Source organism: Pituophis catenifer, unplaced genomic scaffold, assembly GCF_029215685.1.
Source record: "Pituophis catenifer annectens isolate HBS135680 unplaced genomic scaffold, rPitCat1.0.hap2 SCAF_3, whole genome shotgun sequence".
Lineage (NCBI taxonomy): Eukaryota > Metazoa > Chordata > Lepidosauria > Squamata > Colubridae > Pituophis > Pituophis catenifer.
Window position 1 is genome coordinate 34,476,173 of NW_027256883.1, and position 22,181 is coordinate 34,498,353.

General features: G+C 33.8%; 1 protein-coding gene across 1 annotated transcript in view; it reads right to left on the reverse strand.

Moving 5' to 3' along the window:
* Window positions 1-22,181, reverse strand: part of ZFHX4 (zinc finger homeobox 4) — a 186,232-nt gene that overhangs the window by 138,097 nt on the left and 25,954 nt on the right. Inside the window, exon 3 of the mRNA XM_070940482.1 lies at window positions 21,940-22,181. This exon is cut by the window's right edge and continues 261 nt beyond it. Within this exon, the coding sequence (XP_070796583.1) occupies window positions 21,940-22,181 (242 nt within the window). The remainder of the gene's footprint in view (window positions 1-21,939) is intronic.

Sequence of the window (22,181 nt, forward strand, 5' to 3'; positions counted from 1 at the left end):
CACTATACATAAATGACAGATCTGGGCAATTTAAATTACAAGGTGAAACAATTTTTTAAAGAATAAAAAATATTGCCCATCTAAACTGCTGCTGGTTAGGAAAGCTTTATAATATGAAATTCTTATTGAAGAACATATGCTTTACATCTAAAAATATTTTTTTCATTAAAGGGTTTAAATAAAAAAAGAAACATACCTAAATTATAACTTTCCTATGGACATTTGCACACCCTTTTTTAGAAGTGGTGCCTTTTAATGTTGAGATCCACAAATGTGTTCCTTGGCATGTAGTAGAGAACAGCGGGGAAACTTAAAAATAGATCAAAAGTATAACTCAGAAATTATAATTTTAATTCCATAACTTTATGCAATTAACAGGAGATACCGAATGCAATGTTTTATAACAGTATCAAAATGCAATAGTTAGGCCACAAAAATTCCATACTCTTGTGGTATACAACACTAACATTTAAGAATATCCTTGACCAGATTACTGAGATACAATCACTACCATAAAACCAGGAGTGAATTTATTTTATTTTATGACGAAGAACCAAAGGAAAACTACACTTAAGATATTATTCTGTGTCTTGTTAATATACTAAAATAAAATTGAAATTATTCAAGATTGATTCAGTATTCTCGTTCCACAGACATACTTTATAGATTAGGATTATAAATTATAACAAAAAAGTGAAAAAATAACAAAGTCTTTTTACAGGATATAAGAATTGTCAGTATAAACCAAACAGCACAAATGCATGAGTTTTATTTCACGCTAAAGAAATCTTTGTTAAGATTATAAATCAAAGTGATTTGTGTAACTCAGAAGATAATGGATTAGTAGACTTTCCTGTAGAACCAGATGTTCAAAAGGACTTTCTGATTTTTTTTATAGTCTTGATACATTTCTTCTTAACATCCCCCTAAAAGAAATTTGTACAGGTTTCCAGCATCCTGTATCTTAATATCAGGCATTATTACTGTATTAGACTACAACAATTTTTAATCACCAGCTATCAAACTGAAAAAACAGTGATTTTGTGAACATGTACAGATTTTTCTGACAACCTTCAAAATATGAATATACATAATATAATTTTTAGTCTGCGGTATTTTAGGGGAATATTGAATTATATAATATAATTTTATAATCACCTTAAAGCAGCAAAGTAATTAAACTAAGAATTTAGAAAAAAATGCTTCTTTCTTTCTTTCTTTCTTTTTTTACTAATTTGATAATGCTGTTCCAAAAAGGCTGTTAAGAAATTGTGAATTTGTAGGATGAAAAGTGAACTACTGCCATGATATAGAAGAGTTACAAAACAAATTAGGATTTAATGGTCCATATACAACATGGAAAAAAATTCAGAGGGGGATTGCCCAAATGTTCCATAGTAAGACAAGTCTTGCTTAATGTAATTATTAATGATCTGAAAAGGGTATGGCCAATGAGGTGGCAAAGATAGCAGATGACATGAATACATTTGGATCTACAAAAGGTGCTTTACAGAAGCATAAGGAATGCACAGAAGCAGAGTGGCAAACAGAAATGTAAAATCGAGCCTGTTCTTCATCAATTCTTTTCCTGTGAATATTTTATGTGGCAAAAATTTTTCTACTATATGTTATATGTAGAAGTCAAGGAAATTAAATTTATTGCCTTTGTTTTTCCACAAGACTCCCAGCACTAAAACAAAGGATGCAAAGTCTTAAACCGACTAATGCAGTTTTAGTTTTGGATAAAAAAATGTCACTGAATACAACAGGAACAAAATTCTAGAGTTAAATCCTCATGTTATCTCAGTGTTTCCTCAAAAAAAAAGGTGTTTTAGTGGGAAGAAATAATAATGTTCTTTTCTTTTAAACAATAAAACCAAACAAAATGAGGACAAGACTATGTAGCATATTGCTTCCTTTCATACAATTCTAATAAAAAAGAAATTTTAACAAATATATATATACAATTAGCCTTTAAATTTTTAATCTCAAAAATAAAATTCATCCATCCACAAAACCTTTCTTTCATTTGTGATACTTTTAATTTATCGAACAACCTATTAGAAATTAGGAAATCATATGAAACTATTTCTCTACACAAATCTTAAACAAAACATAATTTTTTGTCTTGATGTTGACTGATAATTTTTTTGTCACTTTGATTAATGAATTATAACACAAACTAAAAGAATATATTATACTGTATATATTATAAAGCAAAGATACGTTAAGCTGAAGATATTTCTTTTAAAAAAACTACAGCTGAATCATTCACGTTCAGTTGATCTATTTGGCTTTTGTTTAACATCCTTACTAAAGAATCAATTAATAATGTATTATTAATGTAAGCAAGGCACTGAATCTGAATATTTTAGCCCACAGGATTAGCTTTTATTAATGTCATAAAACCAATTTGGAAAAAAATGTATTTTTGAATCATAATCCAAATTCCTTCCCATAAATATGAAAAATACTGTCGGCCTATATATAGTAATCTATTTTACTGAAGCCTATTTATGCCTTTTCCCATGTATGTACTGTAGTCCTTTTTTCTAAAAACAAGCTTGTTTATTTTCTTAAGCCTTTCTTAATTGAACTTATATGGCAAATATTTTGTCTTTGCTGCTCTGCTCTCAAACTGCTGCATTTTGTCATTAAAGTATGGGATCGCACATAAAACTTAATCTGTCAAATAAGTTTTTATGAGAGCTAAGGATTAGGGTTGTGTAACTCCTTTGATTTAATATCAATTTTTTTAGTACATACAGAGTACAAATGTAGCACCTGTTTGTAGCTCCTTAAAGTTTCTCCCTAGGATTGTTCAAATGTCATCCATAAATTTAGTGCAATTTCACCAAAAGATACAGCTACTTTAAGGTGTTGCAGATACTGTAGGTGGCACATTTGTGGTCTCACATGCACTGAAAAATTTTTGGGGACTGAATCCTTAGGATTGCCCTTTCCTAAGAAATATGACATTGTACCTATTTTTGTTTATGATGATACAGTGATATGACAGGAATTATCTCTTACCTGAGACAATTAATTTTATTTGTTTATAAACAAAATAGATTTAATTTGTTTTTCTTTCTTCTCTTTATTATTATACCATTACATAATTAGAGAGTCATTGAAGACTGTACAGTAAAGATTGATAAGACTTAATAACAAAATATTTAAATGTATTCAAAACAGGAAACCATCAGAAGAGCTGCTGAATAGCAAGAATATATGAAATCTGTTCGACAAATGAAGTCTTTGCTTCCATCTTTACTGCTAAAGATATGGCACAGATGAGTTCCATTCAAAAGACTCATAATGAACTAAACTAAACTATTAATAAAAAATATATAAGTTTGTTTAAGGCTGGCTATAGTCCAGTTATTCATAACAAATTGCTAATGTGGGTTTAATTATTAGTATGGTATCCAGATCAATAAATATGAAATATTAAGCTAGTGGGCTTAATGTCTGTTCTTGGAAAATGGTAAAAAATTATTAAAAAGAAAATAATGAATATGTAGAACAATAAGTTTTTCTGTAAAGAAACCAGCATGGCTGGTTTGAAAGATATGTCTTCTCTTGTGTCATTCAACCTTTAGATTTGTGCTGAGTATCAATATGCGGCCAAATAGCTTTTGATGAAACATCTCATCAAATGTTTCTGAACAGTCTCAGCAACTGTGGAATAAGAGAATAGATGCTTTCATCTATTGATAACTAGTTAAGAAATTGAAAAAAGAGAAGATAAAGATGGACTGTTATCCCCTTAGAGAGATGATGTTGGAATTTCCTTATAGATGATCTAAAATTAGGGGGCAGACAGGAAAATAACCAATTTTTGTGATAATACCTAATTGTTTAGGACAGTGATGGTTAACCTTTTTGCCGTCGTGTGCCAAAAGCGGGGGGAGTGCGGGGCGGGATCACGCGTGTGTGTGTGTGCCCACATCCATAATTCAATGCCCCCCATGCCCCGTCCCCCTGTGCATGTGTGCATGACCCACCCCCTGTGCTTCCCCCGCTTTTGGCACTTGGCAGCAAAAAGGTTACCGATGGGCCTGGTAGTCCCATTTTTTCGCCCTCCCCAGGCTCCAGAGGCTTTTTTGGAGCCTGGGGAGGGCGAAAACAGCTTTCCTCATCCCCCTGAAGGCCCTCTGGAGGCTGGAAACAGCCAATTTCCCGACTTCCGGTGGGTCCAGAAGGCCCAAAAATCAGCTGGCCGGTGCATGCATGCACGCTGGAGCTGACCTAGGGCAACGTTCACATGCCCACAGACATGGCTCCACATGCCAGCTGTGGCATGCATGCCATAGGTTCGCCATCAAAGGTTTAGGACAATAGAATCAAAAATATATTCTTAAATTGTTTCAGTTCCGTTTAAGAAAAATACTGAGATATGCACACATGCTCACAAATTTCCAACTTCTCATACACATTTGAAGTAGTCAAGGATTAATTAGTGGATAGCAAATTGAAAATGTCAAGGAGGAGGAGGAGGAGGAGGAGGAGGAGGAGGAGGAGGAGGAGGAGGAGGAGGAGGAGGAGGAGAGGAAGAAGAAGAAGAAGAAGAAGAAGAAGAAGAAGAAGAAGAAGAAGAAGAAGAAGAAGAAGAAGAAGAAGAAGAAGAAGAAGAAGAAGAAGAACAACAACAACAACAACAACAACAACAACAACAACAACAACAACAACAACAACAACAACAACAAAGATAGATGATAGAAGTACATAAAATCCTGCATGTTATGGAAAATTAGACCAGAAACAAATGTCTCTTAAATGGAATATCTATTGAAACAAAATATAAGACCAATTGTGGAATTCCCAGAAAGTGATCAGGTTGGGATAGTTACTAACATAAGCTGTTTTAAAAGGAACTGAACACATTTGATGATTGATGAATTCCACTCTTGGCATCTGTTCCCACCTCCAGAAACACTGAAGCACTTTTTAAACTTTTTCAATCCTTCAAAATTTCCTAGGCAGATTGTTTATTCATCATGTCTTGTCAGAGTTGGAAACAGACTTTAAGATCACACCTGAATATTTATTGTTCTCTTAACTATACTAATACACTAAATATATCACTGTTTGGACAAGATAAAAAAGAAATTTAAACAATTAGCCTATCTAATGTAATCTATGTTTAACGTATAAGTTACCAATTAGATATATAAAGTATGTATTAAGCATTAAGATTTTTGTTTCATTATTTATTTATTTTTTGTATCATTGAGTAATTGGATTTAAAATATTGAATTTTGAAATCATCCTTTAAAGAATGAAATTATTTGCTTTATGGATAAATCTGGAGAAATTATTAGTATTAGGTCAAAGAACAGAAATTATAGAGTAGTACTCTTATATAAGATTACAGACTTTGATTAGAGGAAAGACAAACATAATTTTAGATACTTTTCAATATATTGTTATTGTTTCATATACCGCTATGGACACTTGTACGTAAACATCACTGAAATTTCTTTCATTTTATCTCAAGAAGCTGGAGACTATTGTAATGCTTTTGCTTCAAAAGAGGAAAGGACTTTTCACTTGGGATTATGTTATATGTTGCTTCATATCTTGAAACTATATTACAACAGGGTTAACTCAATTACTGTGGATACCAGTAGGGTCATTTCTATGACATGCTTGTTTTTGATACTCCACTAAGAATTTTACCTTTCATGTAAATGTGACCGTTCTTAGGAAAAGAAGGTCAAACAAACACTATTTCACTATGGGATATGCAAGGTCCAAGGCACAAGTTTTTTTATAAAAAAAAAACAACAGCTCAGATATATTAAGGAAAAAAGTTGGGTTGCTTATTTTAAGCTAGAAAAGCATCAGTAACTACAAATACAAAAACAGATACCTAGAAGTCACTTTAATGACTTTTTCATTATTAAATAAAGAACTATCCTCCCGATACATAAAATCAAGCTACACACACACACACAAACACACACACACATTTTTATGCACCAACGCAGTTTTATCTTATTTTCTACATATTTGAGCATATAGTCTGGCTTGGATATAGTTGTTAATATGCAGTGTTAGGGATTCCCACAGAAATAACATATCCATACATATGTTAGGCCAACAGTTTAATTATGAATGTAGTAGGGAATGTACACCTTGTTCTCTACAGTCAACTAATCAGAATAGCACTCTTGCATATTTTATCACTCATTACTCACTTTCCAGTCTGATGATTTGATATACAAACTGTGGCATTTCCTCAGTAGCTGCCCATACATTATAAAAGATTTCCAACTTATTAACATATACTATAAAGTTTCTCAGATAAAACATGTTCTGTAAAACTGAGAAACCTTGTAGAAGTGAAATTACAACTCACTGGGGAACTATGGACCAGTTATTCTTTCACAGCCCTATTTGCATCACACAGTTATTGGATAAAAATGCCACTATGTATAATGCCTCAATTTCATAGTGGAAATGGGCTATATATTATAATTAACAAATAATAAATGAACAGATTGTACAACATATGGCATAGTTCTGAGTATAAAGACACTTCTTAATGTAATACTCCAATATTTGTTTGTAATTAAGAGAAGCACTGTATATATAAAGAACTTCTACATAATATTTCAAAATATATTTCTACAAAGACTGGTTACAATTTTACTTAAATAATATTCCTTCCTTCCTTCCTTCCTTCCTTTTAAAAATAACAATTAAAAGACTATTGCTGGAGTATGATATCCCCTCGCAATATTAAAAAAATATGCTTTTCAAAAAAACCGCTTCAACATGGTATTACAAAATAATGCTTAGGTTGTTTACATATGACTTTTTCTATATTTTATAATTTAAAAGAAAAAATAACTCTTTGAAATGATTACTTTCTCACAACTTCATTTACAACATTTACAATTGTGAGGAAAATAAGAAGCAGGAGCAATAAGTAGTTTTGCTGCCTTGAGTTACATATAAAAAAGGCAGGATAAAAATCTAATAATAATAATTGCCTGCAAGCAAGAACTGATGGGACCACAAAATAGAGAAAGTAATAGAAAATGAAGAAGCTAAACTGTTCTGGGACTTTAAAATTCAAACAGACAAGAATCTGACACATAATACCTCAGACTTAAGAACTGTCAATAAGAAAGACAAAAAAGTCTCGATGTTGCAGTACCTGGAGACAGCAAAATAGAACAGAAAGAAATATAGAAAATCACAAAATATAATAGAGTAGAATGACTATGGCAAAACAAAGATCGCACCAACATTAATAGGCACCTTGGGTACAATTCTAAAACTTCTGGAGAACCATTTGAACACCATTGGCATTGATAAAGTTACCACCAGTCAATTGCTAAAGGCAGCTTTACTTTGTGCAGATTACATCCTGCAACAATACCTTTAATACCATGAAACAACATCTGCCTATCCCAGGTTCTTGGGAAAGACTTGATAAATGGATTAAAATGCCAAATCCAATCAAAACATCTGCCTGACTGAGCAACAAATCATAATAATGCAATCAAGGCCAGAACTGAAAAATTATCAAAATGCACATTTTGCAAAGAAGCAGAAGAAACAATAGATCATAAACTGAATTCATGCAAGAAGATCACGCAAACTGATTATAAACAACGACATAACAATGTTGCCAAAATGATTCATTGAAATATTTATAAAAATGGCCATGTGCCAGTAATGAAAACTTGGTGGGAACATATAAATGAAAAATAGAAAATAAGCATGTTAAAGTATTGTGGGATTTCTGAATACAAATAACACACCAAATATAATTGTGGTTAAAAAGAAGAAAGTTTGGATTATTGATGTGGCAATACCAGAAGATAGCAGAACGGAAGATGAAGAATTGAAGATGATCACAAAGTATCAAGATCTGAAAATCAAAATTGACAGTTTATGACATAAACCAGTGATGATGGTTCCAGTTGATATCGGCACATTGGATGCCATACCTCCCAAAATTTGATGGCACTTAGAAAATATGTGCATTGCCAAAACTTCCATTTGCCAATTGCAAAAGGGCACACTGCTTGGATCCGCACATATAACACAACAATATATTACAACATCCTATCATATGAAGAACTTGATGCAAATGAAGGCCAACACTAGCTAAAGAACTGGCAGCTATGGCTTGTGAACAGATACAATCAAAGGCGATTCATTACCAGAAATAAAATATTCAAGGATGCAGACTGGAAAATATCCAGAAAAATAAGGAAAATGGAAGACTCCCAAAGCAATAGTAGTATAGTAGAGGAAATTCAGATAACCACAATTGCAATTACAAAGAAAACAGCTGATATGAATTACAGAAATGATAACTTAGAAGAATTAGAACTTAGAAGGTTCTGTCTGATAATAACAGAACCAGTGCAGCCAGCACTGAAGCAATCGTTGACTTAACCCCGGCCGACAAGAAAAATTAAAAGAGAAAATGTTACCATATGCAGAATTACCAATAAAAAGACCAAGATTGCTAGCACTGAAAGCAGTGCCCAAGAAACACGTGGCACTTATAATGATATGAATAAGAGGCTTGCAAGGATTTTTTTTAAAATCTAATGAACAGACCAATCAGGTTGCCTATAGTATAGCAGTGGTGGTTATAGAAGAACTGGGTATTGAAATTAGTAAACAAAAAACAAAATCATATTCAATTCCAAAGTGGAAGATAGGAATGGAGTATGAACTTTATTATGCAATAAAAAACTTAAGATGAGATACAAGTAATTAAAATAAATTGAAAGAACAAAAATTGATGAATGTAAGAATCAAGAGAAACCCAATTTTTAAAAAATTGCCAGAAAAATTGAAGAAGCTTTTGGAAAAAAAATAAAACTGCAAATAACTGTGAAATTGAATTGAACACTATGAGGCATGAATCATCAAATTTAAGCAATATCAGTTATTTAAATCAGACCAAAAGCAATTCTACCAAAGTGTAAATGGCCATATAAATTCTGAAAATAGAAACCAAACCATAAGGAAAGGTTTGGAAAGGTAAATGGGGAACTCAAAAGCATATTAATAAAAATGCTGGATGGATAAAAGATGAATCTGAAGAAGAATTTAGTAAAAAATCAAATGGAAAACCTAACAGTAATAGCAGAAATTATTAAAAATTGAAAAATAATAAACAAATAGACATCTCCAGGAAATTATCAAATGCACAGCTTTGGGATCAAATATCTGAATAGCTTACAATTATACCTAAACAGCTTAACAAAATATTACATAAAGCAGATATCAGTGACTGATTTATCACTGACAAAACCTAATTCAAAAAGCCCCAGCGAAAGCGCCATGCCAGGAACCTGTAGGCCACTGATAGCTAACCTTTTCCGAAGCACGTGCCCAAAGCACATGAGTGCGGGCGAATGCGCGCACATGTCCAAACTCCCAAAATACAATACGTGTGCGGCCCCTGTGCATGCGCCCTGGCCCCCGTGTATTGCGCACGGCCTGCTGAACATGCCCTGCCCCTGTGCATGTGTGCATGGCCCCCCCAATCCACCCCACCCCACATGTGTACGCCCCCACATGTGCCCCCATCCCCAAGCATGCACAATGCCCCCCGCATGTGCCCTGCCCCCGACGCACGTGTGGCAGAAACCCAACCAGCTAACTGGCAAGAGGCCTGCGCAGAGGTGCGCATGCATGCACGATTAAGCTGAACTAGGGCGATGGCTGTATGCCCACAGAGAGGGTGCTGCGTGCCACCTTTGGCACGTGTGCCATAGGTTCGCTATCATGGCTATAGGCCAATAACATGCTTGCCTACAATGTGTTAAATTACTCAGAAGCATAACAATGGACAACATCCAAGATTATTTAAAATAAAATAACATTCAGTAGAACAAAAAGAAATAAAAGAAAAAAACAAAGATATAAAAGATCAATTTCTGATTGATAAAATGGAATTGCAAAAGCCCCCTCCCCCAAAAAACAATTTATATATCATATGAATTAATTATAAAAAGATGTTTGATTTATTACTATATACTTGGATCATAAAATCTTTGGAAACAACTGGTGTCAGGAAAAACATTAAAATGCTATTTAGAAAAAATAACTGAAATACAAAATGGATGGTTGGGAAAGAAAAATATTGGCTTATCAACATTAAAGAGGAATTTTTATTACCCTTATTATTTGTACTATTTGAAAGTAATAAACAAACTTACTTTAAATGATTTTTAAGAAAAGAAATTTTGGCTATCAAATGGTAAAAATGATACTAAAATCTCACGTTGTTTCCTGTGTATTATCCAAAGTTTTATGGAAAACCGAAAAATTGAAATCCAGTTGACTCCTCCTCAAGATGGTTGCTGAACGGTAATTGGCTCTTGTGATGATTTGCTGATTTTTCTGCCAAAGCTGGTTCTCTGACAATGCTACTCCCTGGATTTCAATAGGAGCACTTAGGAATGACCCAAAATGGCTTTTATATGGCCATGGACCCATCTCGGAAGAGGAGTCTTTAAGATTCCAGTACCGTGTGGGAGTGGTCGGAAAGTCATGCACATCCATCTTCCTTTCAGCTATTCATTTTCTTAAGCATGCCTGGGTTTTAACTTCATATTTTGAATTTTATGCCTTTACCTGCTTTTTATTTTTAAAAGTTGACCAGCTGGCTGAATGCTGATTTATTTTAAACACACGCTAGACTTTAGCTGTTTTTTTTTTCCTTTTTCCCTTTGATTTATGCTGTTCTTTCTAATAACTTCATTTTCTCCCGTAAGAAAACATGGCATGTCCTTGACGGTAAAAGTGCCTTCATTTGATTTACATTAATACTGGACTCTCACCACAGGGTTTTTGAATTTTTTAATTTGCAAAATATTTGGGAGTTTACTATTTTAAAAATTTTCTTTTAATCTTGAATCAAAATATCCAGAAAATATATTTTCTATGTTTTTTGTTGTTTTTTTTTTTTTTTTTTTTTTGCTTCAATGTTTTTTGCTTCTTGGCTAACTTTCATAGAGCAACATTGTATCAGATTACAGACAAGCAAGGGTGACTGATATCCAGGAAAGATAACATGTTTTTTTTTGGTTGAAAATTTATTTTAAAAGTTTGAGGAAATGATGGTGGCTGTGAAAATATTCAGCTGCATGCAGTTCTAGATAAGTTAGATTCATAAAATCTAAAAAGGCAAGGTGGCACAGTGGTTAGAGTGCAGCACTGCAGGCTACTTCAGCTGACTGCTAGCTGCAGTTCAGCAGTTTAAATCTCACCGGCTCAAGGTTGATTCAGCCTTCCATCCTTCCGAGGTTGGTAAAATGAGGACCCAGACTGTTGGGGGCAAGATGCTGACTATGTAAACCGGTTAGAGAGGGCTGTAAAAGCACTATGAAGCGGTATATAAGTCTAAGTGCTATTGCTGTAAAAGGAATGTGATTGAAAAGCTGCAGACCTGTTGGAAATCCTGAAAAGAGATATGGACTGTACAGATATAGAACCAACTGAATCATTTGCATAACTCTCTCTGAAGTTCAAGCCTGCAATCTTTTACAATAGCAGAAGCCTGTCTGAATGGAAAAGTGACAAATGGTTTTTCTTAAGAGGACTGAAAAACATTGGAATGGATTTGTCACATTCAAACAGGAATGACTTTCATTAGATTTTGTTAGGACGATAGACCAACTATAGAGACTGAATTTATTGTATATAGACAACAATTATATATAAATAAGATATTGTATTAAGAAATGAATATGGACATTTGATCCAGGACAAATTACTGTTATCTCTTGGTAAGATTTGGGATAGATAAGATGCTATGATAAATTTTTCTATGAGTTGAGTACAATAACAGTTTGTTAACAGACAGTTTTGAAGTTTTAACCTTGCCTTTTTTATTATTATTGTACCTCCTGTTAACTATTTTGCCATTAATATTGTATATAGAATGACAGGTCAATAATTTGTAAATACTGTAGATTTAGTAGTTTAAATTTTTTCTTGGCCTGTTAGTAGTTTTTCTTGGCCTGTTAGTAGTTTTTCTTGGCCTGTTAGTAGTTTAAATTTTTTCTTGGCCTGTTAGTTTCCCACAAAAGGTGGGAAACTAATAAATAATATTGTAATAATGTCTTAATCAGCATTCAACCAGGCAGGATAATGTGTGTATAGGCACCTATTTTCAATGTTTTGTTTGTTTTGTGTTTTGTCTTTAATTTGTTGGAGTGTTGTATTTTAATTTTTTTCAATAAAATAGGAGTGTTTTTTTAAAAAAATTGAAATCCAGGCATTGACAAACACGGTAAGAATTTTAGCCCATATACAACAATATATTTCGGCCTAGAAAAATGTGCTAAAGTAGCAATAAAGTGGTAAAATCATGAACACTAATGGAATTGAAATGCCAAATGGTCAAACCATCAGGAGCCACTAGGATGACAAATACCTAGAGATTTTAAAATTAGATAACCTCAAGCATGAATAAGTTAAAAATGTGATTAGCAATTTTCTTACTCTTTGGATGCATTATTTACTAAAGACAAAACTGAACAGTGGAAATTCTCTTCCATACCATTGCTACCTGGGCCCTATTTGTAATACAAAGTGTAATACAATGTTGTATTTATTAAGTGGTCACAAGCTGAATTGGTTTGGATTAGAAAACAAGAAAACTGATGACTATTCACTATGCATAACATCCTGTAATGATACTAATAGATTATACCTGTTCTGCAGAAATGGAGGTGGAGTTTTCCTTCAGGTCAAATAAATTGTCAAAGAATAAAAACATGCATTGGTTGATTGTGTAAAAAACAACCAAGAACAAGCATTGATGCATATTTAAAAAAAGTGGAATTTACAGAATGTGCAGGAGAGATGGGAATATTGAAATAATGTAATAAAATCACAAAGAGAATGCTGGCAAAAGATTGAGGAGAAAGTGGATAAAGATAAAATCTGGAAATGACTTACAACTGGAATATTAGAAAAAGAAACTGAAGGCTTGAGTTTGGCTGTGCAAGAAGAAGCTATTTGAATCAATGCAATAAGGACCAAAATTGAAAGATCATCAAATCATGCAAAGTGCAAATTGTGCAAAAAAGCAGACGAAACAATAGATCATATACTGCATTAGGCTTGGGAAAATGGTTGTACAAACTAATTATAAATAACACAGTTGCCAAAATGATTCACTGAGACATCTGTAAAAATTATGTACTAGTAATGAAAAAAATGTTGAGACCATATAGTTGAAAAAGTAGTTTAAAAGGAGCAAATGTGGTATTTCTCAATACAAATGGATAAAATCTTGTTTACACACTAGACAACTGTTGTTGAAAAGAAGTCAGTGTGGATCATTGATATGGCAATACCAGAAAATAACAGAAGATAAAGAATTGGAGAAGACAGCAAAGTATCAAGATCTGAAAACTGAAACTGAAAGATTATGGCATGAACCAGCCTTGGTGGTTCTTGGGGAGACCTCAATGTGTATGAAGACCAACACCAGCTAAAGAACTTGAAAGTGTGACTTCACATTGTTGTGAACAGATAATAATAAACCTATGTACTTCAATATAATAGCAGACTATTAAAATATTTTTAGCCCTAATCATATAAAAATAGAATAATTGAAAATAGTACATAGAATTAAATTGAGAGTAAAATTATCATGTCTTAAACCTTTTATATGTGAAATAATATTTTTCAGTAACTGCATATAAATAATAAGCAAATAATATGTTTAATTTAAACAAGCAATTACAAAAATGTTTAAAAACATGCTTAAATGTACTCAAACTTTCCAATTTCCTTTTGCACGATCATTTGTATGCAAATAAGAACAACAGTTTAATAACTGGAATTGCACATATCTGTGCAATTTGATTTTAAAATTTAAATGTACTACAACTCTATTGAAATGGAAACAATGAGGTTCTATTAAATCTATATTGATCAGATTTTATTATTGAATGCTAAAGTTTTAATTGCTTACATAATTAAATTTAAATGAATTATCCGGATTCCCTCAAATAAAATGAATTTTGGCTCTGATTTTCAGCTAATGTCTGAACCAATATTTTGTTTTTTTACATCCAAAGTCACTCGGTTGAGTTAAATGAATAAATGAATGAATGAATAAACAAACAAACAAACAAACAAACAAACAAACAAACAAAAGCAAGCGTTGGGTGTACTTTGAATGGGTTTTCCTTGTTATTTCTTACATGGTTTTCCAAATCCAATTTTTTAACCCTGATGCTTTCATGCATAATATCAATAATGAGAAAAATGCAAGCTTTCACTGAAGGAATTAGTAGTCTTCAAATCATCTAAATCCTGGTTATATCACTCCTAAGCAAAGTGGCACAATAAATTAATACAATATCTTTCGCTAATTCAAAGTACAAACATGCAAACATTAGAAGGGAAGCCAGATAGACTATTCTGCTTCACTAAAGACAGAATGAAAAGTTTGTGAAATTAAGCTTTCTGCTTTGAATCAGACTTGAAGAGCTAGAATTCTTCCTTCTAAAGGCAAAGGAATATTAGTTGTTCAGTTGAATGGCAGATGCCAAATGGTATTTATATTTCCTGCTGAAGATGCTGGCTCACAGGCCAACCAGTTGACCATGAAAATTCTTAGCCCTAAGTGACCCAAAGACTGACTATAAATCTATCCCTAAAATACAGTCAATGCTCCATTTGTTCTTCCAGCCTCTCCGTATGTAATGTTAAACATTTTACTGTAATCTAGTTACATTGGGAACTTTTAAGGCTGGTAGCAATAATTTGTTTGCAAAACGAAGGATTACGGTAAACTTTTGTTTAAAATAAACACATTATAGGGTCAGCATTACCCAAGGGAATGTCACTTAAGAACAGGATTATGCAATTATATTGCATTTAACAAGAGGAATAAGTCAAAGGCATAAAAACAGATGGAAAAAAAGGTACCAAATTAATGCTTATTTTTTAAAAAAGATTGCAAAACAGTGCAGCTTGCCATCATGTGGTTAGATCCATTTTCATAACTATATTTGCCCTAAACTGGAAATTATTCAGACTACTACAACTGCAAAACTTGGTAGCTAGAGTAATGTTTGGCAATTGTCTTTATACAATTTCATATTGTATTTTATATCCTGGCATCCAGTTTATTTTTCAGCCCAATTCAAGGTCCAGGTTTTGACTAATAAAGCCCCGAAGATCTTAATGCTAATCTTTTTTTTCTATATGGCTCTCTATGATCATCTTCAGAAATACTTTTACAATGACACCTGTAAGGGATTCAGGGGTATCAATATCATCCATAGATATGCTGTTTCTATTACTTTACAACATGTCATTGAATGCCTAATTATTATCTCATTTATCTCATTTGTGTCAGTGTATAACATTAGCATATTACGCAATTCTAATTGCTTGCATAATTAAATTTAAATGAATCATCTGGATTCCCTCAGATAAAATGAACTTATGGCATTGTTTCCAGCTGATGTCTGAACCAATATTTTGCCTCTTATATCCAAAGTTCACTCAAGGAGTTCAATCAAAGTTTGACAATTCAGGTGTCACCAAGGCCAGAAGATGGACAATATAGCATACTTTCTTCAGAATTACATATATTGAATTGGAAGCATGACAGATTTCAATACCATTTAGGTATATTTCAAGTCAATGTTTTTTATTTCTTTTTTATAATTTTGTTTTCATCCTTCCAATTATTATTTTCATTTCAAAAATACTAATAAGCAAATGTTTAGAGAAGTTGTCATTAAATGTAGCCTTGGCTTATAATAAGGCCCTTTGTGATGATAATTACAGATTATTTGGAAGATTATTTTAGGGATTTCTAAAGCTGCAGAGGATAAAACATAACTGGTGGGAAAGAGATAACCTAGTAAAAGCTAGTGAAGACTGAGTTGAATATTCTGAATACCATGGCCAGAAAGGTTGAAGGCAAATGTTGCCGCCCTTTGGACTTGGGGGGATTAAAAGGCAGAGAAAGATTTAATAGTTTTGGAAGTATGTATAGAAAAAACTGACTTCTGTGATGAATAAGTTCTCCCTAGGCTAAGATTGATACTGTGATATATTTGACTCTCTATTACTATGGTGATGCTAAATTAACTCAGAGAAATCTTACCAACTAGGGAGCTTATACTAGTGATTTATACATACTTTTAACAAATAATAAATAAATGATATGTTATATTTTTTTACAAGACCAAACATTCCCGATATGGTCAAAGAGCCATTTCACATATCTCAAAATATGCATTTCTATATGCATAAGTTACCATTAAATTCTATGCTGCTACAATAGTGTTATCGTTTAAATTGCCTCCATTAAAAATTAGAACTCTTAATTCATAGCTTCCCATTAAATTCACAAAATTTACATTTTATTCATTGCCCAAGTAATCAAAATATGCACGTTAAGAATAATGCTGGTCATAATTGATCACCATTTGTTAATCAATTAAAAATGATATGATCGAGAGATTATATCAATGGTGGAATTCAAATTTTATTACTACCGGTTCTGTGGGCGTGGCTTGGTGGGCATAGTGTGGCTTGGTGGGTATGGCTTGGTGGGCATGGCAAAGGAAGGATACTGCAAAATTTCCATTCCCACCCCACTCCAGGGGAAGGATACTGCAAAATCACTATTCCCTCCCCACTCCAGGGGAAGGATACTGCAAAATCCCCATTCCCACCCCACTCTGGGGCCAGCCAGAGGTGGCATTTCCCGGTTCTCCGAACTATTCAAAATTTCTTCTACCAGTTCTTCAGAACCTGCCAGAACCTGCTGAATTTCACCCCTGGATTATATGTGTGCCTGCTATAAATTTTCTTACTGCTTCTGTGCAGGTGGATGATACCATATGCCACGTAGAAGTTCAGCGGTCTGCATTACAGACAAGGCCTTTAATAAATTCCATTCACTTTCTTGGCAAGCAAGTAGTTGCTTGTATTAGAGCTGCTGGGAAGGCATATGGCTTACAAACCACAGCTTTGCTATACATATACAAGTGCACATTTTCTCATAAATAACCAATACTTATTTAGCTTGATCTTGATTATCATTTTGGAACGCTATTACTTCTGCCTTAGGCAAATGAGAAGCAAGTATTTTTCAAGGACAATTCTCTCTAAAGGATCAAAGCAAAGCATGCTTAGTAGCAGTGAATACAGCTTTGTTCCCTCAGCTACCAGTAGCCATAGACATAAAAATAGTGTTTCTAAATACTTATGGAAAGATCATCAACACTTTTTGCCTTGAGTTTTCTTCCAGAATACCATGGCCCACATATTTTTTACTATAAAACATGAAAGAAAAGGTGTTGCTCTGGTCAAATAAAAATAAAGCTTACTAGTTTGTGTCTCAGATTTAAGCAGGCCAAATCCTGCCAAAGACATTAAAACAACATCTGCAAAACAGATTTTCATTAAATTCATCGGTTGAAAGCTAAGCTCTTAGGCAGATGATGCCTTAGAACTAACCTTTCACCTTGAATTAGAATTAGGTCATTCAACTTTTCTAGTTTTTGAAAAAAATAAAAGTTAAGGGTAAAACTAATGCTAATAGTAATGGTATTATGAATCAACTATATTCTATTAAAAACAAACAAACAATTAAAAATGGCAAATTGAATTTTGTTATTTATTCTTCTGACTGCAGAATATGTACTATTGTACTATCATCTAAGTATTATAGAAGTCTCATTGACTTTGATGGCACCTACTTCAAAGAACAAAGTAGATGTCCTTAATTTATGTTTTTACCAATGTAGATTAAATATTGGTTTGTTATATTAGGCAACTGATTGTACAAATTACCTTTTTATTCAGCAGATAGAAATGTTTTAATACTTGAGTAGCTTCCATTTTTACATCATGCTTCATCCATACTCAAGCAGCTTTGATGCTTCTTTTCTCAAAGCAATTTATTCAGAAGTATATACAGCCATGCATCTAAGGTGCATAGCTCTAGATGGCAAACAATATATACAAAACCAATATAATATCTGTAAACCATTAAAATAATAAAATATGGTACAAAAACCAAACAGATAAACATGGCACAGTTTGTTACAAATATATTGGGTCACCTAGCATGCTATGATCTCTAACCCGGTATCATATAAGGCTTGGGGAAAAACAGCCTTCTGAAATATCAAGGGGCCTGGGGACTATCCAAATCTTGGCGAGAGGGGGAGGTATTGTGACAGGGAATATGTTGTGACAGAGAACCTGGACCCACTAGTGCCATGATGGCGAACCTATGCCACGGGTGCCACAGGTGCACGCGGAGCCATATTAGTGGGTACGCGAGTGTTGTCCTAGCTCAGCTCTAGCGCATATTCACACACCGGCCAACTGATTTTCAGGCCTTCCGGTCCCACCAGAAGTCAGGAAACTGGCTGTTTCCGGCCTCCGGAAGGCCTCGGGGAGGATGGGGAAGGCTGTTTCTGCCCTCCCCAGGCTCCTAGAAAGCCTCTGGAGCCATATTAGTGGGCACGTGAGTGTTGTCCTAGCTCAGCTCTAGCGCATATTCACACACCGGCCAACTGATTTTCAGGCCTTCCGGTCCCACCAGAAGTCAGGAAACTGGCTGTTTCCGGCCTCCGGAAGGCCTCGGGGAGGATGGGGAAGGCTGTTTCTGCCCTCCCCAGGCTCCTAGAAAGCCTCTAGAGCCTGGGGAGGGGGAAAAACAGGTCTACTGTGCCCACCGTGCCATTGTGTGCCAAAAACAGGGGGAAGTGGGGGGGTTCACATGCGCATGCGTGGGAGGACAGGGCAGGGCACATTGAATTATGGATGCGGGCACACGCACCCCCTCCGCTCCCCCCGCTTTTGGCACACGACGGCAAAAAGGTTAGCCATCACTGCACTAGTGTAAGAAAGGGGATAACCAGAGTGTATCTATCCTGTCAGATCTGGTGGACCAGGTAGAACCCCTTTCTATAATACCCATTTAATAGCAGTACAGTTGTGATTCCAATAATTTTCCTTCAATAAAAATGTATTTTCTTATTGCTATATTTTGAGACTGACAAAAAGAATGTATTAGCTAGACAGCAGAATACCTGTTCTTTGCCAGTCCATTTCATTATCAGACTGGCCTATTTAGTTGAGACCATGAGTTAGGGAACCTAACTATTAAATAAACCAAAACAGAAGGGAGATTGAAGAATTTAGTTAAGAAACTGGGAGGGGGGGGGGAAACAATTGCAAACATAGCATTCTCTTCTGATATTTCAAAGATTTGGTGGAGGTTTGCATGATTTTATGTCTACAATTTGGAAGCTCTAGAATTAACTGATTAAATGCTAGGGAAATGTAATAGTACTGTATGGCAGTATGATTTTATGTATTCAGTATTTATTTATTTGTTTGTTTATATATTTTAGAGGAGGAAGACAAGACCTTTCAGCCAACGAGACTAATCCTCCCTCCCTACACCAGTATCACTCTTGTGTCTCTAATGAATTTTATTTCATTTTCATTTTTAAAAATTGTAAAATCCCCTTCCAGAGTTTTACTCCAGGAATTACACAGAAAGCAGAACATTTCTCTGCCACAAAAGAAAAACATGTTGTTCATATCATCTCATTGCTTTGATAGGTAATACTGTAAAATTATTAGAGATTTGAATAAAAACTTCTTCTATTTTTTTGAATAAACCCTTTGTATGAGTATTAAATCCACACAACCAAAATACAGCACCCATGTATGAAAGGTTTGCAAATGACACAAAATAGAAAATGTTAGGTCAACTAACCGATGATAATTCAAGTGTTCACAATTATAAATTACTTTAAATCCTACCAGTTCTGTATATATTCTATATATGATCACTGCTTTGAATTAGGAGGAGGAGATTTTTTTTAAAAAAAAAGCAAGATGTGAAACATAAAAACCTAATGATATGATAGCTCGATATTATATAGCTTTAGTACAAATCTTCTGATGTCATTGTAATTTAAAAGATTACTTTCTAAGGGTTGTCTTCATATTCCCTACTTAAATATAGGGTTTCCTGCCTAATCAGTGGGTTGGATTAGAAGACCTCCGAGGCCCCTTCCAACTCTTATTCTACTCTATTCTATAAATAAACTAGTTAAATTACAAATTGCAAACAAAAAATATGATACTTTTAATTTCTTATATGTTAAAAACATTTAAAGGAGTGACAACTACTCGACTGTCTTGTAAGACTTCTAGTAGGTTTATTATGGGTAAAGTGAAGTTATGTTTAATATTATGGGTATGGAAGAAAATTAAAAGTAGCATTTATAAATATAGAGGTGCCTACTTTCTTGATAAACATCACATGCTTCTAAAACATGTAATTACTCAGAACGATTTCTAAACACATCCTGAAAAATAAAATTGTGTCAGGCACTCTGATTAGTCCATATCTGTAAACTTGTCTTTTGATTCTAGATATCTAGAAACTTTTCTATGAAATTATCCCCCTTGCAGAGTTTGAAGGCTAGCGGAAAGTTAAAGTTCTATTGTACCTGAAGTTGAAGGCAATAGCAGTTACCAATATGTTTAAGTCTGTCTCCAAGGAAATAAATTTCATCATGTGTAATTGTAGCAGGTCAACATAAAAAGGTTGAATGGGGATATTAAGCAAAAGGCTGAAGGCCACATATTTTCAGAAGAGTTTCTTGCACAGAGGGAGGAAAGAGAAAGGAAAAGAAGAGGGAATGACAGCTTTTTCCTTATAAAATTCAAATACAAAATGTATTCATTACTTTGTACTTTAAAAACCAGCTTTCAGCTACCTGTCTAACATCATAATTTACACAGAGTTAAGTTTTTTTTACTAGCCTTTGTGGAGAGAAAGTTGCCTACAGAACTATTTGCCTATTTCATTTTTACTTTGTGTGCAATTTACAATAGGATTTGAGATGAAACATACATTATTTTTCAAAGCTGATTTAGTCCATAAATATTAATATTTGCATTACTTAGTACTACTACTTTATAGATTAAGCATAAAAATTGCTTTACATTGTATTTAGATTAACTAAATGCTGCCCATCTCAAAACAGTGATTCTGTACATGGCCAATCTTTTAGTATCCTAAACTGGATGAATGTTTTGAATAAAACGTTCAGATAAAGAAATAAAAAACACCTTGGCAAATGACAAATTTGGAATGCAGAAATGAATGTGCACAACCCTATAAAGCGATCCAGTAAAACATTACTAAAAACATTATCCAACAATTAAAATTTGGAAGCATAATGGTATATTAGGTTATAATAGTATTCATCACCCTGACAGATTCAAAGCATTTTCTTCCAGGCTTCAAAACAATGAATTTTCCTTTATATGCTGACACTTTCTATATCACACCTTTTAATGTTGTTGGTTTTTTTTTTTTTTTTGGTAAGGCTTAGAAAAAGAAATAGGCAAAAAGACAATACACCGTACTTGTAAATCTCATAATAAAAATATAGTTCACTGGTGTACATTTTCAATAGATACTGAAGTCACAGGCTTTGGTTGAGATGATTTATGATTGATCTGTAGCATGAAGGTATAGTATTTTTTTATATACAATAGTAAACAACTGTCAGTTCAAATATGTGAAAGCATTTGTACTTAACATTTGGTTAACAAAACTAATTAGGTACACGATGTCTTTAATTTAACAATTTCACCTAAATCCTATGTATACATTTTTAGGGATAAAACTCAAGTATCTCATTAGGATGTATTTCTGAATATGCATGCAAAGGGTTGTGCTGATAATAGAACTGTAAAGATTGATTAAATAAACAAAGAGATAATATGTTCAAGATGCCAGTTTTGAGGTGGCAGACTATTTTTTCTTATTTTTAAAAAATTTTAAAATCTATCAACCTTTGCCCACCCCCCACCCCGATCATTTTCACAATTTACTGCCAGCTGAAATTACTGGTAGGTCCTTACCTTGTAAAGTCTCCAGGCTGCCTCATGCCTGTGATTGGTGGTGTGTAAGCGCAATTTATCCACACTGTTGGTGTAGTAGTCACAGGCATTACATTTCAGGTGAACTGGGTTGCCAATGGCAATGCACTTCAGCCTCCACTCGTTCGTTTTTCCTCCTTCCTTAATATGTGCCACCAGTTGATATTTCTGCATGTGTTTGTCAGTCTTGCAGTGGAGCTGGAAGTTGGCTTTGAGCTGTGTGT